Raw genomic sequence first — 26,718 nt, 5'->3', positions numbered from 1 at the left:
GAATGAAGACACCACAATTACTTAGTATTATTATTATTATTTACGCCAGGGCTTAGAACAGTGCTTGGCACATAGTAAGCGCTTAACAATTGCAATCATCATCATTTATATTATTAATAAATACAATTGAATGAAGACACCACAATGACTTATCATTCTTATGATTATTTACCCCAGGGTTTAGAACGGTGCTTAGCACATAGTAAGCGCTTAACAAACACCATCGTTATTACTACATTATTATTATTATTACCCCAGGGCTTAGAACAGTGCTTAGCACAAAGTAAGCGCTTAACAAATGCAATCATCATCATTTTTATTATTAATAAATACAACTGAATGAATGAAGACACCACAATTACTTAGTATTATTGTTATTATTTACGCCAGGACTTAGAACAGTGCTTGGCACATAGTAAGCGCTTAACAATTGCAATCATCATCATTTATATTATTAATAAATACAACTGAATGAATGAAGACACCACAATGACTTATCATTCTTATGATTATTTACCCCAGGGCTTAGAACGGTGCTTAGCACATAGTAAGCGCTTAACAAACACCATCGTTATTACTATATTATTATTATTATTACCTCAGGGCTTAGAACAGTGCTTAGCACATAGTAAGCGCTTAACAAACACCATCGGCATTATCATATTATTAACATCCCAAGGCTTAGAACAGTGCTTGGCACATAGTAAGCGCTTAACAAATGCAATCAATCATCATTCTTATTATTAATCAATACAACTGAATAATGAATGAAAGCACCACAATCACTTATTATTATTATTACCCCAGGGCTTGGAACAGTGCTTAGCACATAGTAAGGGCTTAAGAAACACCATCGTCATTATAATATTATTATTACCCCAGGGCTTAGAACAGTGCTTAGCACTTAGTAGGCGCTTAACAAATGCAATCATCATCATTTTTATTATTAATAAATACAATTGAATGAATGAAGACACCACAATTACTTAGTATTATTATGATTATTACCCTAGGGCTTAGAATAGTGCTTAGCACATAGTAAGGGCTTAACAAACACCATCGTTACTATTATATTATTATTATCACCCCAGGGCTTAGAACAGTGCTTGGCACATAGTAAGCGCTTAATAAACACCATCGTTATTATTATTATATTATTATTATTATCCCAGGGCCTAGAACAGCACTTAGCATTATTATTCGTCATTATCATTATTCGTCATTATTATATTATTATCACCCCAGGGCTTAGAACAGTGCTTAGCACATAGTAAGCGCTTAATAAACACCATCGTTATTATTATTACATTATTATTATTATATATTATTATTATTATCCCAGGGCCTAGAACAGCGCTTAGCACAAAAGCGCTTGAACAAACGCAACCATCATCATTATTATTATTACACCACGGCTTAGAACTGTGCTTGGCACCAAAAGGCGCTTAACAAAGGCCATTATTATTATTAATAGTATTAATAATAAATATTAATTATTTATTATTATATTATTAATAAGTACAATTGAATGAATGAAGGCACCACAATTACTTTGCATTATTATTATTACCTCTAGACTTAGAACAGTGCTTGGCACATAATAGGAGCTTAACAAATGCCATCATCATCATTATTATTATTAATGAATACAATGGAATGAAGACACCACAATTCCTATTTTTAATTATTATTATTACCTCAGGGTTTAGAACAGTGCTTGGCACATAACAGTCGCTTAACAAATGCCATTATTATTATTAATGAATACAACTGAATGAATGAAGACACCACAATTCCTATTTTTAATTATTATTATTACCTCAGGGCTTAGAACAGTGCTTGGCACATAATAGGTGCTTAACAAATACCATTATTATTAGTAGTAATAGTAATAACAGTAACTTAAAGTAATAATAAAGTAATAAAGTAAAGTCATAAAGTAATAAAGTAAAGTAATAATAGTAATGTCATCATTGCTATTATTATTAATAAATACAATTGAATGAATAAAAACACAATTACTTTGTATTATTATTATTACCTCAAGGATTAGAACAGTGCTTGGCACACAATAGGCGCTTAACAAATGCCATCATTATTATTATTCTTAATAAATACAATTGAATGAATGAAGACACAATTGCTTTGTATTATTATTCTTACCTCAGGGCTTAGAACAGTGCTTGGCACGTAATAGGCGCTTAACAAATGCCAGCATCATCATTTTTATTATTAATAAATAAAATTGAATGAATTAAGACACCACAATTCCTATTTTTAATTATTATCATTACCTCAGGGCTTAGAACAGTGCTTGGCACATAATAGGCATTTAACAAATGCCACTACTGTTATTAATAAATACAATTGAATGAATGAAGACACCACAATTACTTTGTATTATTATTATTACCTCAGGGCTTAGAACAGTGGTTGGCACATAATAGGTGCTTAACAAATGCCATCATTATTATCATTATTATTAATAAATACAATTGAATGAATGAAGACACCACAAATACTTTGTATTATTATTCTTACCTCAGGGCTTAGAACAGTGCTTGGCACATAATAGGTGCTTAACAAATGCCATCACCATCATTTTTATTATTAATAAATACAATTGAATGAAGACACCACAATTCCTATTTTTAATTATTATTATTACCTTAGGGCTTAGAACAGTGCTTGGCACATAATAGGTGCTTAACAAATGCCATCATCATCATCATTATTATTATTAATAAATACAATTGAAGACACCACAATTCCTATTTTTAATTATTATTATTACTACCTCAGGGCTTAGAACAGTGCCTGGCACATAACAGGTGCTTAACAAATGCCATCATTACTATTATTATTAATAAATACAGTTGAATGAATAAAAACACCACAATTACTTTGTATTATTATTATTACCTCAAGGTTTAGAACAGTGCTTGGCACATAATAGGCACTTAACAAATGCCATTATTATTATTATTAATAAATACAATTGAATGAATGAAGACACCACAATTACTTTGTATTATTATATTATTACCTCAGGGCTTAGAACAGTGCTTGGCACATAATAGGCGCTTCACAAATGCCATCATCATCATTTTTATTATTAATAAATACAATTGAATGAATGAAGACACCACAATTCCTATTTTTAATCATTATTATTATCTCAGGGCTTAGAACACTGCTTGGCACATAATAGGCGCTTAAAAGCCATCATTACTATTATTATTAATAAATACAATTGAATGAATACAAACACCACAATTACTTTGTATTATTATCATTACCTCAGGGCTTAGAACAGTGCTTGGCACATAACAGGTGCTTAACAAATGCCACCATTACTATTATTATTAATAAATACAATTAAATGAATAAAAACACCACAATCACTTTGTATTATTATTATTACCTCAAGGCTTAGAACAGTGCTTGGCACATAATAGGCGCTTAACAAACGCCATTATTATTATTATTATTATTATTAATACATACAATTGAATGGATGAAGACACCACAATTACTTTCTATTATTATATTGTTACCTCAGGGCCTAGAACAGTGCTTGGCACATAATAGGCGCTTAACAAATGCCATCACCATCGTTATTGTTAATAAATACAGTTGAATGAATGAAGACACCACAATTCCTATTTTTAATTATTATTATTAATTATTACCTCAGGGCTCAGAACAGTGCTTGGCACATAATAGGCGCTTAACAAATGCCATCATCATCATCATTATTATTATTAATAAATATAATTGAATGAAGACACCACAATTACTTTGTATTATTATATTATTACCTCAGGGCTTAGAACAGTGCTTGGCACATAATAGGCGCTTAACAAATGCCATCATCATCATTTTTATTATTAATAAATACAATTGAATGAAGACACCACAATTCCTATTTTTAATCATTATTATTATCTCAGGGCTTAGAACACTGCTTGGCACATAATAGGCGCTTAACAAAAGCCATCATTACTATTATTATTAATAAATACAATTGAATGAATACAAACACCACAATTACTTTGTATTATTATCATTACCTCAGGGCTTAGAACAGTGCTTGGCGCATAATAGGTGCTTAACAAATGCCATCATTACTATTATTATTAATAAATACAATTAAATGAATAAAAACACCACAATTACTTTGTATTATTATTATTACCTCAAGGCTTCGAACAGTGCTTGGCACATAATAGGCGCTTAACAAATGCCACCATTATCATCATTATTATTAAATAAAATTGAATGAATTAAGACACCACAATTCCTATTTTTAATTATTATAATTACCTCAGGGCTTAGAACAGTGCTTGGCACATAGTAGGCATTTAACAAATGCCACTACTGTTATTAATAAATACAATTGAATGAATGAAGACACCACAATTACTTTGTATTATTATTATTACCTCAGGGCTTAGAACAGTGGTTGCTTAGCAAATGCCATCATTACTATTATTATTAATAAATACAATTAAATGAATAAAAACACCACAATTACTTTGTATTATTATTATTACCTCAAGGCTTCGAACAGTGCTTGGCACATAATAGGCGCTTAACAAACGCCATCATTATTATTATTATTAATACATACAATTGAATGAATGAAGACACCACAATTACTTTCTATTATTATATTATTACCTCAGGGCCTAGAACAGTGCTTGGCACATAATAGGCGCTTAACAAATGCCATCACCATCATTATTGTTAATAAATACAGTTGAATGAATGAAGACACCACAATTCCTATTTTCAATTATTATTATTATTACCTCAGGGCTTAGAACAGTGCTTGGCACATAATAGGCGCTTAACAAATGCCACCATTATCATCATTATTATTAAATACAATTGAATGAATGAAGACACCACAATTTCTATTTTTAATCATTATTACTACCTCAGGGCTTAGAACAGTGGTTGGCACAGAATAGGCGCTTAACAAATGCCATTATTATTATTATTAATAAATACAATTGCATGAAGACACAATTACTTTGTATTATTATTATTACCTCAGGACTTAGAACAGTGGTTGGCACAGAATAGGCGCTTAACAAATGCCATAATCATCATTATTATTATTAATAAATACAATTGAAGACACCACAATTCCTATTTTTAATCATCATTATTACCTCAGGGCTTAGAACAGTGGTTGGCACATAATAGGCGCTTAACAAATGCCATTATTATTATTAATAAATACAACTGAATGGATGAAGACACCACAAATACTTTGTATTACTATTATTACCTCAGGGCTTAGAACAGTGGTTGGCACAGAATAGGCGCTAAACGAACGCCATTATTATTATTATATTGTATTATTATTATTATTATTATTATCAATAAATACAACTGAACGAATGAAGACACCACAATTCCGATTTTTAATTATTATAATTGCTCCGCCTCTGCTCTCCGGTCCTCCAAGGCCGCTCTAGCCCGCCCGCCCTCCTCTCGTTCCCCCTCCCCTCGTTCCCCCTCCCCGTAAGTAGGCGGCCGGAAGCGACGCTCTACCCGCCGCAGATCCCGACTCTATGCTCCGGGGCAGCAGAAGGGAGGTGCGCGCCCCGTCTCCGACGCAGCGAAGCCGGAAGTGACGAAACGAGGGCCCAGCGCCCCCCGACTGCCTATTCCGCGCATGCGCTCTTTGTCTCGCCTCCACCCTGCGCATGCGCTCTTTGTCTCTCCTCCATCCTGCGCATGCGCTCTTTGTGTCTCCTCCATCCTGCGCATGCGCTCTCTGTCTCTCTGCCACCTTGCGCGTCCCGCTGGTCTCCCTCCGCCCCCGAGAGCGGGACGCCGTTCTGAGGGCGATGTACGACCGGGCCCCTCGGGCGCTCAGCTGGGCCGAGCGCCGCGGCACCGAGGCCCACGTGGGTCCCGGAGCCTACCAGGTGCTTTTTCCCAAGGAGCGCGGGACAGGTAAGGGGCGGGGTGGGCCCGCTCACCTAGATCAATGCGCCGGGCGCACCGCCCCCTAGCCGGGCCTTGAGGCACATCCGGGCACCCGGCCGCCTCCCCCAACCTCCATCCGGGCACCCAGCCGCCTCCCCCAAGCTCCATCCGGGCACCCAGCCGTCGTCCCCAAGCCCCATCCGAGTACCATCCGTCTTTTCCAAGCTCCATCCGGGCACCCAGTCGCCTCCCCCAAGTTCATTCATTCATTAATCGTATTTAGTGAGCGCTTACTGTGTGCAGAGCACTGTACTAAGCGCTTGGGAAGTACAAGTTGGCAACAACTCCATCCGGGCACCCAGTCGCCTCCCCCAAGTTCCATCCGGGTATTCAGCCGTCTTCCCCAAGCTCCATCCGGGCACCCAGTCGCCTCCCCCAAGCTCCATCCGGGTATCCACCCGTCTTCCCCAAGCTCCATCCGGGTACCCTGTCGCCTTCCCCAAGCTCCATCCGGGCACCCACCCGCCGCCCCCAAATTACATCCGGGTATCCACCCGCCTCCTCCAAGCTCATCCGGGCACCTAGCTGTCTTCCCCACGCTCCATCCGGGTACCCTGTCGCTTTTCCCCCAAGCTCCATCCGGGTACCGTGTCGCTTTTCCCCCAAGCTCCATCCGGGTACCCTGTCGCTTTTCCTCCAAGCTCCATCCGGGTACCCTGTCGCATAGCCCCATGCTCCATCCGAGTACCCTGTCGCATAGCCCCAAGCTCCATCCGGGTACCCTGTCCCCTCCCCCAAGCTCCATCCGGGTACCCTGTCGCCTCCCCCAAGCTCCATCCGGGCACCCAGTCGCCTTCCTCCAAGCTCCATCCGGGTACCCTGTCGCCTCCCCCAAGCTCCATCCGGGCACCCAGTCGCCTTCCTCCAAGCTCCATCCGGGTACCCTGTCGCCTCGCCCCAAGCTCCATCCGGGTACCCTGTCGCATAGCCCCAGGCTCCATCCGGGTACCCTGTCGCCTCCCCCAAGCTCCATCCGGGTACCCTGTCGCCTCCCCCAAGCTCCATCCGGGCACCCAGTCACCTCCCCCAAGCTACATCCGGGTACCCTGTTCGCATAGCCCCAAGCTCCATCCGGGCACTTTGTGGCCCTCTCCAAGCTCCATCCGGGTACCCTGTCGCCCTCTCCAAGCTCCATCCGGGTACCCTGTCGCCCTCTCCAAGCTCCATCCGGGCACTTTGCGGCCCTCTCCAAGCTCCATCCGGGCACTTTGCGGCCCTCTCCAAGCTCCATCCGGGCACTTTGTCGCCTCCCCCAAGCTCCATCCGGGCACTTTGTGGCCCTCTCCAAGCTCCATCCGGGCACTTTGCGGCCCTCTCCAAGCTCCATCCGGGCACTTTGCGGCCCTCTCCAAGCTCCATCCGGGCACTTTGCGGCCCTCTCCCAGCTCCATCCGGGTACCCTGTGGCCTCCCCCAAGCTCCATCCGGGTATCCAGCCGCCTCCCCCAATAATAATAATGATTATGCCATTTATTAAGCGCTTACTATGTGCCAAACACTGTTCTAAGCGCTGGGGAGGATACAAAGTGAGCAGGTTGTCCCATGTGGGGCTCACAGTCTTCATCCCCATTTTACAGATGAGGGAACTGAGGCCCAGAGAATAATAATAAGAATATTTGTGAAGCGCTCACTATGTGCGAAGCACTGTTGTAAACGCTGTGGGGGGGATTCAAGGTGATGAGGTTGTCCCACGTAGGGCTCACAGTCTCCATCCCCATTTTACAGATGAGGAAACTGAGGCCCAGATAATAATAATAATAATAATAAGGAAGCGCTTACTATGTGCCAAGCACTGTTTTAAGCGCTGGGGGGATACAAGGTGATCAGGTTGTCCCACGTAGGGCTCACAGACTTCATCCCCATTTTACAGATGAGGGAACTGAGGCCCAGAGAATAATAATAATATTTGTGAAGCGCTCACTATGTGCCAAGCACTGTTGTAAGTGCTGGGGGGATACAAGTTCATCAGGTTGTCCCACGTGGGGCTCACAGTCTCCATCCCCATTTTACAGATGAGGGAACTGAGGCCCAGAGAATGATAATATTTGTGAAGCGCTCACTATGTGCCAAGTACTGTTCTAAGCACTGGGGGTGGGTGGGTGGGGGGGATATACAAGGTGATGAGGTTGTCCCACAGGGCTCCCAGTCTCCATCCCCATTTTCCAGATGAGGTGACTGAGGCCCGGAGAAGTGAAGCGACTTGCCCAAGGTCACCCAGCAGGCAGGTGGCGGAGCCGGGATCAGAACCCGCGTCCTACAGATTCTCAGGCCCACGAGTACAGTAGAGTTAGTAGAAATCATCACTGCCCTTACAGAGTTTTCAATCAATAGTCACCGAAGCTCACAATCATCATCAATCGTATTTATTGAGTGCTTACTGTGTGCAGAGCACTGTACTAAGCGCTTGGGAAGTACAAGTTGGCAACATAGAGAGACGGTCCCTACCCAACAGTGGGCTCACAGTCTAAAACTCACAATCAGATTGATCTTTTCTCATCTCCTTTTTTGTTTTTTTTATGGTGTTTGTGCCATCCGCTGTACGAAGCACCGAGGGAGATCCGAGGCTGGACGTATAGTCTGTATTCTGAATGGGGCTCGGGGTCTAGTAGGAGGAAGGATTTAATCCCCATTTTACAAATGAGGAAACCGAGGCCCAGAGAGGTGAAGCGACTGGCCCGAGGTCACCCAGCAGACAGGTGGCGGAGCCGGGATTGACTCCGTGATTCCCACCACCAAGGCTCCCTGCTCCAGCCTTGCTCGGTGACCCCCAGGCGGGGGATTCATTCATTCATTCAATCGTATTTATTGAGCGCCTACTGTGTGCAGAGCACTGTACTAAGCGCTTGGGAAGTCCAAGTTGGCAGCATATAGAGATGGTCCCTACCCAACAGCGGGCTCACAGTAAACGCACTGCTGAGCCCCTCGACTTCCCCAAACTGTACCTCTATCTTGTCTCCCCACTGGTTGCCCATCCACGTTGCCCATTATAATACTAATGATGATGGCATTTATTAAGCGCTTACTGTGTGCAAAACACTGTTCTAAACGCTGGGGAGATACAAGGAGATGAGATTGTCCCACGGGGGGCTCACAGTTTTAATCCCCATTTTACAGATGAGCTAACTGAGGCTCAGAGAAGTGAAGTGACTTGCCCAAGGTCACACAGCAGACATGTGGCTGAGCCGGGATTCGAATCCATGACCTCTGACTCCAAAGCCCGGGCTCTTTCCACTGAGCCACGCTGCTTCTCAATAATAATAATAATAATAATAATGGCATTTATTAAGCACTTACTATGTGCAAGGCACTGTTCTAAGTGCTGGGGGGAGATACAGGTGGTCACGTTGTCCCACGTGGGGCTCAGTCTTAATCCCCATTTTACAGGTGAGGCAACTGAGGCCCAGAGAAGTGACTTGCCCAAAGTCACACAGCTGACAAGTGGCGGAGGCAGGATTCGAACCCCTGACTCCCAAGCCGGGGCTCTTTCCACTGAGCCACGCTGCTTCTCTACCCAAACGCTTGGTTAAGTGCTTGGCCTATAGTAAGCGCTTAATAAAAGCGCTTAACAAGTTCCATCATCATTATTATTATTATTAGTCCGCCCTGCTGCTTTTGTCCTTCTGAACCCATTTGATTTGGTGTTATTATTATTATTATTATTACACCATGTAGCTGTTACTTTGCCTTAGTTTATAGATCTAAAGGAGTGAAGTCCCCGGTTGTGCCAGTTCAGTTTTTCTGCCCGTGTTCGATTTTTCTTCGCTTTCTTGCAAGGAGGCTATGCTCCGTTTCTTTCGTTGGCCATCCGAGAAAGGGGCTTCACGGTCCGTCACCCTGAGGGTGTTGCCAACTTGTACATCCCAAGCGCTTAGTACAGTGCTCTGCACGCAGTAAGCGCTCAATAAATACCATCGAATGAATGAATACGTGCAAAGCGCTGTTCTAAGCGCTGCGGGGGGGATGCAGGTTGTCCCACGTGGGGCTCACAATCTTCATCCCCATTCTTTACAGATGAGGGAACTGAGGCCCAGAGAAGTGACCCGCCCAAAGTCACACAGCCGATCAGTGGCGGAGCCGGGATTCGAACCCATGACCTTTGACTCCAAAGCCCGGGCTCTTTCCACTGAGCCACGCTGCTTCTCTACCCAAACGCTTGGTTAAGTGCTTGGCCTATAGTAAGCGCTTAATAAAAGCACTTAACAAGTTCCATCATCATTATTATCATTATTAGGCCGCCCTGCTGCTTTCGTCCTTCTGAACCCACTGCATTTGGTATTGTTATTATTATTATTATTATTATTATTATTATTATTATTATTATTATTATTACGACGTGTAGCTGTTACTTTGCCTTAGTTTATAGATCTGAAGGAGTGATATCCCCGGCTGTACCAGTTCAGTTTGTCCGCTCGTGTTCGATTTGTCTTCGCTTTTTAGACTGTGAGCCCTTTGCTGGGTAGGGACCGTCTCTATATGTTGCCAATTTATACTTCCCAAGCGCTTAGTCCAGTGCTCCGCACACAGTAAGCGCTCAATAAATGCGATTGATTTCTTGCAGGCGGCTATGCTCCGTTTCTTTCGTTGGCCATCCGAGAAAGTGGCTTCGCGCTCCGTCACCCTGAGGATGTTTCTCCGGGACCGGGTCACTATGACATTCCAGAAGCGCAGGTAAACTAGCAGCGGGGCTCGGCGGAAAGAGCCCGGGCTTCGGAGTCGGAGGCCTTGGGTTCAAATCCCGGCTCCGCCAACTGTCAGCTGGGTGACTTGGGGCCAGTCACTTCGCTTCTCTGGGCCTCGGTTCCCTCATCTGTCAAATGGGGATGAAGACCGTGAGCCCCCCGTGAGACAGCCCTGATCACCTTATAACCTCCCCAGCGCTTCGAACGGTGCTTTGCACAGAGTAAGCGCTTAATAAAAATGCCGTCATTATTATTGCTTTAATCTTTAGATTAAATCTAAATCTTTAATCTTTACATTAATCTTTTAGACTGTGAGCCCACTGTTGGGTAGGGGCTGTCTCTATATGTTGCCAATTTGTGCTTCCCAAGCGCTTAGTACAGTGCTCCGCACATAGTAAGCGCTCAATAAATACGATTGATTGATTGATTACTATTATCTCTCAATCAATTGAATTTACTGAGCGCTTACTGTGTGCGGGGCACTGTACTAAGCGCTTGGGAAGCAGCATGACTCACAGAGAAGCAGCGTGGCTCAATGGAAAGAGCCCGGGCTTTGGAGTCAGAGAGCAGGGGTTCAAATCCCGGCTCCGCCAATTGTCGGCTGTGTGACTTTGGGCAAGTCACTTCACTTCTCTGGGCCTCAGTTCCCTCATCTGGAAAATGGGGATGAAGACCGTGAACCCCCCGTGGGACAGCCCTGATCACCTTATAACCTCCCCAGCGCTTAGAACGGTGCTTTGCACGTAGTAAGCGCTTAATAAAAATGCCGTCATTATTATTACTATTATCTCTCAATCAATTGAATTTACTGAGCGCTTACTGTGTGCGGGGGCACTGTACTAAGCGCTTGGGAAGCAGCGTGACTCCCAGAGAAGCAGCGTGGCTCAATGGAAAGAGCCCGGGCTTTGGAGTCAGAGAGCAGGGGTTCAAATCCCGGCTCCGCCACTTGTCGGCTGTGTGACTTTGGGCAAGTCACTTCCCTTCTCTGGGCCTCAGTTCCCTCATCTGGAAAATGGGGATGAAGACCGTGAGCCCCCCGTGGGACAGCCCTGATCACCTTATAACCTCCCCAGCGCTTAGAACGGTGCTTTGCACGTAGTAAGCGCTTAATAAAAATGCTGTCATTACTATTACTATTATCTCTCAATCAATTGAATTTACTGAGCGCTTACTGTGTGCGGGGCACTGTACTAAGCGCTTGGGAAGCAGCGTGACTCACAGAGAAGCAGCGTGGCTCAATGGAAAGAGCCCGGGCTTTGGAGTCAGAGAGCAGGGGTTCAAATCCCGGCTCCGCCAATTGTCGGCTGTGTGACTTTGGGCAAGTCACTTCACTTCTCTGGGCCTCAGTTCCCTCATCTGGAAAATGGGGATGAAGACCGTGAGCCCCCCGTGGGACAGCCCTGATCACCTTATAACCTCCCCAGCGCTTAGAACAGTGCTTTGCACATAGTAAGCGCTTAATAAAAATGCCATCATTATTATTACTATTATCTCTCAATCAATTGAATTTACTGAGCGCTTACTGTGTGCGGGGGCACTGTACTAAGCGCTTGGGAAGCAGCGTGACTCCCAGAGAAGCAGCGTGGCTCAATGGAAAGAGCCCGGGCTTTGGAGTCAGAGAGCAGGGGTTCAAATCCCGGCTCCGCCACTTGTCGGCTGTGTGACTTTGGGCAAGTCACTTCCCTTCTCTGGGCCTCAGTTCCCTCATCTGGAAAATGGGGATGAAGACCGTGAGCCCCCCGTGGGACAGCCCTGATCACCTTATAACCTCCCCAGCGCTTAGAACGGTGCTTTGCACGTAGTAAGCGCTTAATAAAAATGCCGTCATTACTATTACTATTATCTCTCAATCAATTGAATTTACTGAGCGCTTACTGTGTGCGGGGCACTGTACTAAGCGCTTGGGAAGCAGCGTGACTCACAGAGAAGCAGCGTGGCTCAATGGAAAGAGCCCGGGCTTTGGAGTCAGAGAGCAGGGGTTCAAATCCCGGCTCCGCCAATTGTCGGCTGTGTGACTTTGGGCAAGTCACTTCACTTCTCTGGGCCTCAGTTCCCTCATCTGGAAAATGGGGATGAAGACCGTGAGCCCCCCGTGGGACAGCCCTGATCACCTTATAACCTCCCCAGCGCTTAGAACAGTGCTTTGCACATAGTAAGCGCTTAATAAAAATGCCATCATTATTATTACTATTATCTCTCAATCAATTGAATTTACTGAGCGCTTACTGTGTGCGGGGGCACTGTACTAAGCGCTTGGGAAGCAGCATGACTCCCAGAGAAGCAGCGTGGCTCAATGGAAAGAGCCCGGGCTTTGGAGTCAGAGGCCAGGGGTTCAAATCCCGGCTCCGCCACTTGTCGGCTGTGTGACTTTGGGCAAATCACTTCACTTCTCTGGGCCTCAGTTCCCTCATCTGTCAAATGGGGATGAAGACCGTGAGCCCCCCCGGGACAGCCCTGATCACCTTATAACCTCCCCAGCGCTTAGAACGGTGCTTTGCACGTAGTAAGCGCTTAATAAAAATGCCGTCATTATTATTACTATTATCTCTCAATCAATTGAATTTACTGAGTGCTTACTGTGTGCGGGGGCACTGTACTAAGCGCTTGGGAAGCAGCGTGACTCACAGAGAAGCAGCGTGGCTCAATGGAAAGAGCCCGGGCTTTGGAGTCAGAGAGCAGGGGTTCAAATCCCGGCTCCGCCAATTGTCGGCTGTGTGACTTTGGGCAAGTCACTTCCCTTCTCTGGGCCTCAGTTCCCTCATCTGGAAAATGGGGATGAAGACCGTGAGCCCCCCGTGTGACAGCCCTGATCACCTTATAACCTCCCCAGCGCTTAGAACGGTGCTTTGCACGTAGTAAGCGCTTAATAAAAATGCCGTCATTACTATTACTATTATCTCTCAATCAATTGAATTTACTGAGCGCTTACTGTGTGCGGGGGCACTGTACTAAGCGCTTGGGAAGCAGCATGACTCCCAGAGAAGCAGCGTGGCTCAATGGAAAGAGCCCGGGCTTTGGAGTCAGAGGCCAGGGGTTCAAATCCCGGCTCCGCCACTTGTCGGCTGTGTGACTTTGGGCAAATCACTTCACTTCTCTGGGCCTCAGTTGGCTCATCTGGAAAATGGGGATGAAGACCGTGAGCCCCCCGTGGGACAGCCCTGATCACCGTGTAACCTCCCCAGCGCTTAGAACGGTGCTTTGCACATAGTAAGCGCTTAATAAAAATGCCATCATTATTACTATTATCCCTCAATCAATTGTATTTACTGGGCGCTTACCGTGGGCGGGGCACTGTACTAAGCGCCTGCAAGAGGACAACAGGACACTATTGCTTTTATTAGTGATGTGTATATAGCTGTAATTCTGTTTATTCTGACGGCATTGACACCTGTCTACTTTCATTCATTCATTCGTTCCCCGCTCATCAGGAGTTCACAGCCCAGAAATGAGTTTCCAGTCTAGAGACGAGCTTCCTTTCGCGGCGCGGTTTCCTATTTTTCGGAAGATGATTCGGCCGGCTCTCGGCCGCGTGGCATTTTCCGGTTATTTTGCCAAACCCTTGGAGATCCTTAGAATAATTTTCCCACAGGAGGGCAGGAAGCTGTTTCCCGTGGGTGAGCGACGGGGTAGACGAGCACGTTTTTCCGTTTAGGCCCACTGGTTTAGATTAATAAACGCCTGACAGGACTTTCCAGAGGAAATAGCTCAGTGGTGGGAACAAGAATGAACGAAAAATGAAATACGCTTGAGGGAATTCCCCAGGTTTTACAGGCTATGTCATCATCATCATCAATCGTATTTATTGAGCGCTTACTACGTGCTCAATAAATACAGTCTTGAATGAGCGCTCACTACGTGCTCAATAAATACAGTCTAAAAGGGGGTGACAGGGAACAAAACCAAACATGCTAACAAAATAAAATAAATAGAATAGATATGTACAAGCAAAATAAATAGAGTAATAAATATGTACCAACATATATACAGGTCCCGCATGTCCCGTTCAACCCTGCTAGACTGCAGGAAGTAAAGTTGTCAAAATAGGCCAGTCGCGGTATCTCCGTCCCCGCATCACCCGGATTCCTTAATGCTGAAAACGCCGGAAAAATTGAGGTCAATACGACGGTGGTTTAGATTTCAAAAGACCTGGAAACCAAGCGAAGGGTCGCTTCAGCTGACATCTCACTGTCAAAAATGGTATATTTTTGTCTCCCGGGGAGACCATTGGCGGAGCCGGGATTTGAACCCATGACCTCGGACTCCAAAGCCCGTGCCCTTTTCCACTGAGCCACACTGCTTCTCTATTACATTTGTCACAACTAAAGTGTGGACCATCATCTTTCATAACTTTAAATGGTGCACCTGCCCAGCCAAAACAGGCTCATTTCAAATTATGGTGATTGATATTGTAGAGCTATTCAGAACTGAAATATATGGAAAATTTTAATATAGCCGATAATGAAAATAGAAGTTTGTCCATTCCTCAAGATTCCACATTATTCTCTGGAAACTATTTGGGGGTGGGGGGTGGGCAATATATTATGTATACAAACGCACACACACATATATGTAGACATCTCAGTGAGCCCCACCTCCTTCCCCTCCCCTGTATATATCAATCAATCAATCAATCGTATTTATTGAGCGCTTACTGTGTGCAGAGCACTGTACTAAGCGCTTGGGAAGTACAAATTGGCAACATATAGAGACAGTCCCTACCCAGCAGTGGGCTCACAGTCTAAAATATATGTATCTATATATATATATATAAAATATATATATATATGTTTGTACAGATTGTATATATATGTTTATATATGTTTGTACAGATTGATTACTCTGTTTTACTTGCACATATTTACTATTCCGTTACTTTTGTTAATGATGTGTATATAGCTGTAATTCTGTTTATTCTGACGGCATTGACACCTGTCTACTTTCATTCATTCATTCATTCAATCGTATTTATTGAGCACTTACTGTGTGCAGAGCACTCTACTAAGCGCTTGGGAAGTCCAAGTTGGCAACATCTAGAGACGGGCCCTACCCAACAGTCTGCTTGTTTTGTTGTCCGGGAGGGGAGCTATTCTATTTTTTTTATTTTGTTAATATGTTTTGTTTTGTCATCTGCGTCCCCCTTCTATCAATCTATCAATCGTATTTATTGAGCGCTTACTATGTGCAGAGCACTGTACTAAGCGCTTGGGAAGTCCAAATTGGCAACATATAGAGACAGTCCCTACCCAACAGTGGGCTCACAGTCTAAAATATATGTAATATATATATATATTATATATATACAAGTTGTATATATAGTACAAGTTGGCAACATCTAGAGACGGTCCCTACCCAACAGTATACCTGTTTTGTTGTCCGGGAGGGGAACTATTCTATTTTTTTTATTTTGTTAATATGTTTTGTTTTGTCATCTGCCTCCTCCTTCTATCAATCAATCAATCGTATTTATTGAGCAGTTACTGTGTGCAGAGCACTGTACTAAGCGCTTGGGAAGTACAAATTGGCAACATATAGAGACAGTCCTTACCCAACAGTGGGCTCACAGTCTAAAATATATGTATCTATATATATATAAAATATATATATATATATATGTTTGTACAGATTGTATATATATGTTTATATATGTTTGTACAGATTGATTACTCTGTTTTACTTGCACATATTTACTATTCTATTACTTTTATTAGTGATGTGTATATAGCTGTAATTCTATTTATTCTGACAGCATTGACACCTGTCTACTTTCATTCATTCATTCAGTCGTATTTATTGAGCGCTTACTGTGTGCAGAGCACTGGACTAAGCGCTTGGGAAGTCCAAGTTGGCAACATCTAGAGACGGTCCCTACCCAACAGTCTGCTTGTTTTGTTGTCCGGGAGGGGAACTATTCTATTTTTTTTATTTTGTTAATATGTTTTGTTTTGTCATCTGCCTCCCCCTTCTATCAATCAATCAATCATATTTATTGAGCACTGTACTAAGCGCTTGGGAAGTCCAAATTGGCAACATATAGAGACAGTCCCTACCCAACAGTGGGCTCACAGTCTAAAATATATGTAATATATTTATATATATATATATGTATATATATATATATATATATATATACATATATATGTTTGTACAGATTGTATATATATGTTTATATGTATATATATGTTTTTGTACAGATTGATCACTCTGTTTTACTTGCACATATTTACTATTCTATTACTTCTATTAGTGATGTGTATATAGCTGTAATTCTATTTATTCTGACGGCATTGACACCTGTCTACTTTCATTCATTCATTCAGTCGTATTTACTGAGCGCTTACTGTGTGCAGAGCACTGTACTAAGCGCTTGGGAAGTACAAATTGGCAACATATAGAAACAGTCCCTACCCCACAGCGGGCTCACAGTCTAGAAGGGGGAGACAGAGAACAAAACCAAACATATTAACAAAATAAAATAAATAGAATAGATACGTACAAGTAAAATAAATAGAGTAATAAATATGTACTCTATGAATATGTATTCTAGACTTGAGCCCGCCGTCGGGTAGGGACCGTCTCCATATGCTGCCAACTTGGACTTCCCAGGCGCTTAGTACGGTGCTGTGCACACAGTAAGCGCTCAATAAATACGATTGAATGAATGAATGAATGAATCCGCCTATGCCGTCTGGGGAGGCCCGGAACGGGAATTGAAAATTCAAACGCTCGGCTCCCCAGTTAAAGGCTCTTGGTTTTTCCTCCCCCTTTCCAATCCAGAACAAAATTAAAGGCTGCGTGAGTCTGCAGAACAGAGAGATGCGTTTTAAGACGCTGACGTCGATCATCCCCGGGCCCGGCAGTTACCATCAGCCTTCCCGGGCGACCCTGGAGATTGTGAGAAAGAAACCGAAAGAGGCTCCGCAGCATTTTCAGTCGGTAGGTTCCTCGTGGGGCGATGCCATTCCAACGTCCTTTATTTTTGTGGGTGTCTTTTGGCAGTCTGGAGTTAGACTAGAACCTGGGCCCCCCGGGGGGACAACCCGATCACCTTGTACCCTCTCCAGCGCTTAGAACAGTGCTTTGCACATCGTAAGCGCTTAATAAATGCCATCACTAGTATGTTTCACTTACTGCACTTACCTCATCTGTAAAATGAAGGTTACACTTCTCTGGGCCTCAGTTCCCTCATCTGTGAAATGGGGATTAAGACTGAGCCCTCCGAGGGACAACCTGATCACCTTGTAACCTCCCCAGCGCTTAGAACACTGCTTTGCACGTAGTAAGCGCTTAATAAATGCCATCATTATTATGTTTCACTTCTCTGTACCGCACCTACCTCATCTGTAAAATGAAGGTTACACTTCTCTGGGCCTCAGTTCCCTCATCTGTGAAATGGGGATGAAGACTGTGAGCCCCCCGAGGGACAACCTGATCACCTTGTAACCACGTAGTAAGCGCTTAATAAATGCCATCATTATTATTATTATTATTATTATTATTTCACTTCTCTGTACAGCACCTACCTCATCTGTAAAATGAAGGCTACACTTCTCTGGGCCTCAGTTCCCTCATCTGTGAAATGGGGATGAAGACTGTGAGCCCCCCGAGGGACAACCTGATCACCTTGTAACTTCCCCAGTGCTTAGAACGGTGCTTTGCACGTAGTAAGCACTTAATAAATGCCATTATTATTATTATTATTATTACGATTTCACTTCTCTGTAGGTAAAATGAAGGTTACACTTCTCTGTACCTCAGTTCCCTCATCTGTGAAATGGGGATGAAGACTGAGAGACCCCCGAGGGACAACCTGATCACCTTGTAACCTCCCCAGCGCTTAGAACACTGCTTTGCACATATTAAGCGCTTAATAAATGCCATTATTATTATTATTATTATTATGATTTCACTTCTCTGTACCGCACTTACCTCATCTGTAAAATGAAGGTTTCACTTCTCTGGGCCTCAGTTCCCTCATCTGTGAAATGGGGACGAAGACTGAGCCCTCCGAGGGACAACCTGATCACCTTGTAACCTCCCCAGTGCTTAGAACAGTGCTTTGCACATAGTAAGCTCTTAATAAATGCCATTATTATTATGATTTCACTTCTCTGTACTGCACTTACCTCATTTCTAAAATGAAGGTTACACTTCTCTGTGCCTAAGTTACCTCATCTGTGAAATGGAGATGAAGACTGTGAGCCCCCCGAGGGACAACCTGATCACCTTGTAACCTGCCCAGTGCTTAGAACAGTGCTTTACACATAGTAAGCGCTTAATAAATGCCATTATTATTATGATTTCACTTCTCTGTACTGCACTTACCTCATCTGTAAAATGAAGGTTACACTTCTCTGGGCCTCAGTTACCTCATCTGTGACATGGGGATGAAGACTGAGCCCCCCGAGGGACAACCTGATCACCTTGTAACCTCCCCATTGCTTAGAACAGTGCTTTGCACATAGTAAGTGCTTAATAAATGCCATTATTATTATTATTATCATTAATAAAGCAAAGTCCAGGTCTTCTTGAAGTACCAAATGCACAAGAAAATTGCTGGGGTGTTCATTATATTTTGAATATATTTTCCCTATGAAACAGGAATCTATTTGTGGTTTTAGAAAGGAAGGAAGAGGGAAAAGGGAAAAACTCCCAATTCCACAATCAACATTTTTGGTAACCACATAAATGATGGTGGCCTGAAAGACAGAACTGTTCCTCAAGACAGACAAGAAACCACTAAGCGCTTTTGGAACAGAAGATCATTATGTAGCACATGTGGTCTTGTTTATCTTATTTCCAGGTCACTGAACATCCTAGTTTCTAAATTGTTGGATGGAAAACAAACTGGTAGACAAGAAGAAAATATGCCCGAGGCTATTTAAATATTTTTTGCACCTGAAAAATATAATATTTTTTTGGCCCAGCAACAGCGAAGTGAATTTGTAAGCTTGGCTGTTTTAAGGGGTTGTTCCTTCCTCCTTACTCTTGTATGTTGGGGGAGTAGAAGGGAGAAGGAGAATGGGGGAGAGGAGCAGGAAAATGAAGGAGAGAAGCATATGGGAGAGGGAGAATGAGGGAGAGGAGCAGAAGGGAGCAGGATAATGAGGGAGAGGAGTGGGAGAATGAGGAAGAAGAGCAGAAGGAAGCAGGAGAACGGGGGAAAGGAGCAGAAGAATGAGGGACTGAAGAGGGAGAATGAGGGAGAGGAGCAGAAGGAAGGAGAACGGGGGAAAGGAGCAGAAGAATGAGGGAGTGAAGAGGGAGAATGAGGGAGGAGCAGAAGAAGCAGGAGAATGAGGGAGAGGAGTGCGAGAAAGGAGGAGCAAAAGGAAGTAGGAGAATTAGGGAGAGGAGTGGGAGAATGAGGAAGAGGAGCAGAAGGAAGCAGGAGAATACGGGAGAGGAGCAGGAGAATGAGGGAGAGAAGCAGAAGAGCGGGAGAATGAGGAGCAGAAGGAAGGACAATTAGGGAGAGGAGTGGGAGAATGAGGAAGAGGAGCAGAAGGAAGCAGGAGAATGTGGGAGAGGAGCAGGAGAATGAGGGAGAGAAGCAGAAGGGAGTGGGAGAACGAGGGAGGGGAGCAAAAGGAAGCAGGAGAATGAGGGAGAAGAGCGGGAGGGTGAGGAAGAGCAGAAGGAAGCAGGAGAATGAGGGAGAGGAGCAGGAGAAAGAGGAGCAGAATGAGGGAGAGGAGCAGGAGAATGAGGGAGAGGAGCAGAAGAATGAGGGAGTGAAGAGGGAGAATGAGGGAGAGGAGAAGGAGAATGAGGGAGAGGAGCAGATGGGAGTGGGAGAATGAGGGAGAGGAGCAGAAGGAAGCAGGAGAATGAGGGAGAAGAGCGGGAGGGTGAGGAAGAGCAGAAGGAAGCAGGAGAATGAGAGAGGAGCAGAATGAGGGAGTGAAGAAGGAGAATGAGGGAGAGGAGCAGGAGAATAAGGAAGAGGAGCGGGAGAATGAGGGAGAGGAGAAGGAGAATGAGGGAGAGGAGCAGAAGGGAGCAGGAAAATGAGGGAGAGAAGGAGAATGAGGGAGAGAAGTAGAAGGGAGCAGGAGAATGAGGGAGAAGAGACGAGCAGAAAGATCAAAATGGTTGATTATGGAATGGGGGAGAGGAGGAAGAGATGGGAGCAGAGCACAGGTGAGCTGAGGGGAAGCAGGGAACTGGGGAGAGGAGACGAGTGGGTTGGGATCCCCTCAGAGGGAGAAAGAGCTCCCCAAGTTCCACGGGCAGGCCCGCGAAGTCCGGCCCCTTCCAGGCCCCACGAGCCCCAGTCGCTCTGCGTCGACAGCAGGCTGTGGTGGGCTCGGTCCGGAGGGTCCTCTGGGGCCGGGGACGGTGGGGGTCTCCCCTGGCCTGCACGGAGACCTCGTCCTGCACCCCGTCCCCAAGAGACGCTCCCTGCGGCCTCGGAGCCCAGAAGGAGGCCGCCGAAGCTGCCCTAGGGGAGCCAGCTCCAAGGGCTTCAGCTCCCCCCCTCTGCCACTGGCATTGAACCTCTTTGGGCCTCAGTTCCTTCCTCTGTAAAATGGGATTGTGAACCCCACATGGGACCCACTTCTAGACTGTGAGCCCACTGTTGGGTAGGGAATGAGGGAGAGGAGAATGAGGGACAGGAGCAGAAGGGAGCAGGGGAATGATGGAGAAGAGAAGAGCAGTTGTTGCCAGTTGTACTTCCCAAGCGCTTAGTACAGTGCTCTGCACACAGTAAGCGCTCAATAAATACGATTGAATGAATGAATGGGACGAGGAGCATCTCTTCTGGGAGTCAGAAGGCCCCGGTTCTGCCACTTGTCCGCTGGGTGACCTTGGTTCAGTCGCTTCACTTCTCTGGGCCTCAGTTCCCTCACCTATAAAATGGGGATTGAGAACTTGAGCCCCACGTGGGAAAGGGACTGCGTGCAATTGATGATGATGATGATTACATTCTGCCGTCTCCCCTTTCTAGAATTCATTTTAACATCCCTCTCCCCCTCCAGCCCCTTGTCGGTGAGGGTCGTGAAAATGCTCAGAAGATGCCACCGATTCCTCCTTTTTGTTTTATTTTTGTTTGTCAGTTTGCTCTCCTATAGGGTAAGTGCAATTTTTTCAAACTTTGCTTTGCAGAAAGCGTCCAAAAACCAGAAACTTTGCCCAAAGGTAGATGTTCCATCTATTCCTTCACCCGGACAGTCTTTTGGATATCAAGTAAATGAAGATGGCACCATCTTAAGACAGTCCCCACCACCCAGCGATAAAACGCTGGGTCCTGCATACTACAAACCCCTGTTGGTAAGTCATTTCAAACCACTTCATGCGGTCGGTAATGATGATGATGATGATAATGGTTAATTATCAGGTAATGTAACCCGAGGTTACACACGGCAGGCGGCCGGCGGAGTCAGGATTAGAACCCAGGTCCTCCGACTCCCGGCTCTTTCCAGTAGGCCACAGGGTCATCCCAACCAAGGCTTGAAAAGGCATCTTTTTCACCAGAAAAGAACAATCCGGACCGCACCATTCATTCATTCAGTCGTATTTATTGAGCGCTTCCTGTATGCCAATGACAGTAGAACCTGTTTTTCTCTTTCAGGATGGTCCTTACTCTACCAGGAAATACAGAGGTGTCTATTTCGGCCATCTGACGGGAAGGCGCGATGCGATTCAGAGAGAAGGTCCGGGGCCGGGGGACTACGACCTAATGCAGTAAGTACGAGCGAGCCCGAGATTGGCATTTTAGTGTCAGGTTGTTGCAGTTGTGATTTATCCAGGCCCGATGCGATTCATAGAGAAGGCCCGGGGCCGGGGGACTACGACGTAATGCAGTAAGTCCGAACGAGCCCGAGATTGGCATTTTATTGTCAGGTTGTTGCAGTTGTGATTTGTCTAGGCCCGATGCGATTCAAAGAGAAGGTCCTGGGCCGGGGGACTGCGACGTAATGCAGTAAGTCCGAACAAGCCTGAGATTGGCGGCATTTTATTGTCAGGTTGTTGGAGTTGTGATTTGTCTAGGCGCGATGCGATTCAGAGAGAAGGCCCGGGGCCGGGGGACTACGACTTAATGCAGTAAGTCCGAACGAGCCCGAGATTGGCATTTTAGTGTCAGGTTGTTGCTGTTGTGATTTGTCTAGGCGCGATGCGATTCAAAGAGAAGGTCCTGGGCTGGGGGACTGCGACATAATGCAGTAAATCCGAACAAGCCTGAGATTGGCGGCATTTTATTGTCAGGTTGTTCCAGTTGTGATTTGTCCAGGCCCGATGCGATTCAAAGAGAAGGTCCTGGGCCGGGGGACTGCGACGTAATGCAGTAAGTCCGAACAAGCCTGAGATTGGCGGCATTTTATTGTCAGGTTGTTGGAGTTGTGATTTGTCTAGGCGCGATGCGATTCAGAGAGAAGGCCCGGGGCCGGGGGACTACGACTTAATGCAGTAAGTCCGAACGAGCCCAAGATTGGCATTTTAGTGTCAGGTTGTTGCTGTTGTGATTTGTCTAGGCGCGATGCGATTCAAAGAGAAGGCCCGGGGCCGGGGGACTACGACTTAATGCAGTAAGTACGAACGAGCCCGAGATTGGCATTTTAGTGTCAGGTTGTTGCAGTTGTGATTTGTCCAGGCCTGATGCAATTCATAGAGAAGGCCCAGGGCCGGGGGACTACGACTTAATGCAGTAAGTCCGAACGAGCCCGAGATTGGCATTTTAGTGTCAGATTGTTGCAGTTGTGATTTGTCCAGGCCCGATGCGATTCATAGAGAAGGCCCGGGGCCAGGGAACTACGACTTAATGCAGTAAGTCCGAACGAGCCCGAGATTGGCATTTTATTGTCAGGTTGTTGCAGTTGTGATTTGTCCAGGCCCGATGCGATTCATAGAGAAGGCCCGGGGCCGGGGGACTACGACTTAATGCAGTAAGTACGAACGAGCCCGAGATTGGCATTTTAGTGTCAGGTTGTTGCAGTTGTGATTTGTCTAGGCGCGGTGCGATTCAGAGAGAAGGCCCAGGGCCTGGGAACTACGACCTAATGCAGTAAGTAAGAACAAGCCCGAGATTGGCATTTTAGTGTCAGGTTGTTTGAGTTAATAATAATAATAATGATGGCATTTATTAAGCGCTTACTATGTGCAAAGCACTGTTCTAAGCGCTGAGAGGGTTACAAGGTGATCAGGTTGTCCCACAAGGGGCTCCCAGTCGCTTAGAACAGTGCTAGCGCTTAGAACAGTGCTTTGCACATAGTAAGCGCTTAATAAATTCATTCATTCATTCAATCGTATTTACTGAGCGCTTACTGTGTGCAGAGCACTGTACTAAGCGCCTGGGAAGTCCAAGTTGGCAACATATAGAGACGGTCCCTACCCAACAGTGGGCTCACAGTCGAGAAGACTGTGCCATCATTGCATCATGGCATTGCATCATGGCATCATAAATGCCGTCATTATTATTATGATTATTAATCCCCATTTTCCAGATGAGGGAACTGAGGCCCAGAGAAGTGAAGTGACTTGCCCAAAGTCACCCAGCTGACAATTGGCAGAGCCGGGGTTTGAAGCCACGACCTCCGACTCCAAAGCCCGGGCTCTTTCCTCTGAGCCACGCTGCTTCTCATTTTCCTGGGTGAAACTCAACACAACTAACCAGTGTACATATTTGGTGACAGCAATGCGTAATAATAATAATAATAATGATAATAATGATAATAATAATAATAATAATGATGGCATTTGTTAAGTGCTTACTATGTGCCAAGCACTGTTCTAAGCGCTGGGGGGGTATAACGTGATCAGGTTGTCCCACATGGTGCTCCCCATATACACGTGCTAATCAGTATTCATTCATTCATCCGATCGTATTTATTGAGCGCTTACTGTGTGCAAAGCACTGTACTAAGCGCTTGGGAAGTACAAGTTGGCAACATATAGAGACGGTCAGTATACATATTCAGCCACAGTAATACTCCAACAACTACTGCTAATAATGATGGTACTTGCTAAGCACTTCTATACATGAGCGGGGTTAATCAATCAATCGTATTTATTGGGCGCTTACTGTGTGCAGAGCACTGTACTAAGCGCTTGGGAAGTCCAAGTTGGCAACATATAGAGACAGTCCCTACCCAACAGTGGGCTCACAGTCTAGGCTTGGCTACAGCCTGGGAGCCAAAGAATCTGGGTTCAAATTGTGGCTTCACTCCTTGTGTGACCTTGGGCAAGTTAATTAACTTCTCGGCACCTCAGTTTCCTCAACTGCCAAGTGGGAATTCAATAGTTCATTCATTCAGTCGTATTTATTGAGCGCTTACTGTGTGCAGAGCACTGTACTAAGCGCTTGGGAAGTACAAATCGGCCACATCTAGAGACGGTCCCTACCCAACAGCGGGCTCACAGTCTAGTAGGGGGAGGCAGACAACAAAACAAATTTGTTCTCCCTTCTATTTAGATTGTGAGCCCCACACAGCACCTGTATATATGTATATATGTTTGCATGTATTTATTACTCTATTTATTTTATTTGCACATATTTATTCTATTTATTTTATTTTGTGAATATGTTTTGTTTTGTTGTCTGTCTCCCCCTTCAAGACTGTGAGCCCGCTGTCGGGTAGGGACCGTCTCTAGATGTTGCCAACTTGGACTTCCCAAGCGCTTAGTACAGTGCTCTGCACACAGTAAGCGCTCAATAAATACGATTGAATGAATGAACAGCCCTTCGGAGGGTCAGTGACAGTGAGCTGGCGTGTTTTTTTTCCCTTTTAGTCGAGTTCAGAAGAGTTTTCTTTCACCCCGGTGCCTCTCCAGCTTTGTGGGGATAAATGGACTATGTGATGAATGTTCTCGGGTCAAGGGACTGGATAAATGATTATAACAAGAGTCGTAACTCACTTCAGGCTTCGTTCTTCATTAGTTATCGACCCTGCGCCCTAAAGGACCCAGATCTTGCTCGCAGAATCGTGGAGTTCCCCATCATTTCTCCGTGAAATATCAGGAGAAGACTGTGAGCCCATTGTTGGGTAGGGACCGTCTCTATATGTTGCCAACTTGGACTTCCCAAGCGCTTAGTACAGTACTCTGCACACAGTAAGCGCTCAATAAATATGATTGATTGATTGATTGATTGATTTATGGAGATGAGAAGCAGCGAAGCCTAGTAAATAGAGCCCAGGCTTGGGAGTCAGGAGGAGCCGGGTTCTAATCATTCATTCTTTCATTCATTCAGTCGTATTTATTGAGCACCTACTGTGTGCAGAGGCACTGGACTAAGCACTTGGGAAGTCCAAGTTGGCAACATAGAGAGACCGTCCCTATTCATTCATTCATTCATTCAATCGTATTTATTGAGCACCTACGTGTGCAGAGCACTGGACTAAGCGCTTGGGAAGTCCAAGTTGGCAACATAGAGAGATGGCCCCTATTCATTCATTCATTCGATCGTATTTATTGAGCGCTTACTGTGTGCAGAGGCACTGGACTAAGCGCTTGGGAAGTCCAAGTTGGCAACATAGAGAGACGGTCCCTATTCATTCATTTATTCAATCGTATTTATTGAGCGCCTACTGTGTGCAGAGGCACTGGACTAAGCGCTTGGGAAGTCCAAGTTGGCAACATAGAGAGACAGTCCCTATTCATTCATTCATTCAATCGTATTTATTGAGCGCCTACTGTGTGCAGAGGCACTGGACTAAGCGCTTGGGAAGTCCAAGTTGGCAACATAGAGAGACGGTCCCTATTCATTCATTCATTCGATTGTATTTATTGAGCACCTACTGTGTGCAGAGCACTGGACTAAGCGCTTAGGAAGTCCAAGCTGGAAACATAGAGAGACGGTCCCTATTCGTTCATTCATGCAATCGTATTTATTGAGCGCCTACTGTGTGCAGAGCACTGTACTAAGCGCTTGGGAAGTCCAAGTTGGCAACATAGAGAGACGGTCCCTATTCATTCATTCATTCAGTCGTATTTATTGAGCGCCTACTGTGTGCAGAGCGCTGGACTAAGCGCTTGGGAAATCCAAGTTGGCAACATAGACGGTCCCTACCCGACAGCGGGCTCACAGTCTAGAAGGG

At 45.0% G+C, this 26,718-nt stretch overlaps 1 protein-coding gene across 2 annotated transcripts in view; it reads left to right on the top strand.

Annotated features, from left to right (window-relative positions):
* Window positions 1–5,751: 5,751 nt before the first annotated feature.
* STPG2 (sperm tail PG-rich repeat containing 2) overlaps window positions 5,752–26,718 on the top strand; it is a 354,184-nt gene continuing 333,217 nt past the window's right edge. For both annotated transcript variants that reach the window (XM_038769335.1, XM_038769336.1), the window contains exons 1-5: window positions 5,752–5,973; window positions 10,564–10,673; window positions 17,459–17,617; window positions 21,791–21,955; window positions 22,257–22,369. In XM_038769335.1, the coding sequence (XP_038625263.1) occupies window positions 5,865–5,973; window positions 10,564–10,673; window positions 17,459–17,617; window positions 21,791–21,955; window positions 22,257–22,369 (656 nt within the window). In that variant the 5' untranslated portion in view covers window positions 5,752–5,864. The remainder of the gene's footprint in view (window positions 5,974–10,563; window positions 10,674–17,458; window positions 17,618–21,790; window positions 21,956–22,256; window positions 22,370–26,718) is intronic.

This window comes from Tachyglossus aculeatus, chromosome X5 (assembly GCF_015852505.1).
Source record: "Tachyglossus aculeatus isolate mTacAcu1 chromosome X5, mTacAcu1.pri, whole genome shotgun sequence".
NCBI classification, from domain to species: domain Eukaryota; kingdom Metazoa; phylum Chordata; class Mammalia; order Monotremata; family Tachyglossidae; genus Tachyglossus; species Tachyglossus aculeatus.
The sequence above is the reverse complement of the archived record's forward strand: the minus strand, read 5'-3'. Positions and strand labels throughout refer to the sequence as shown.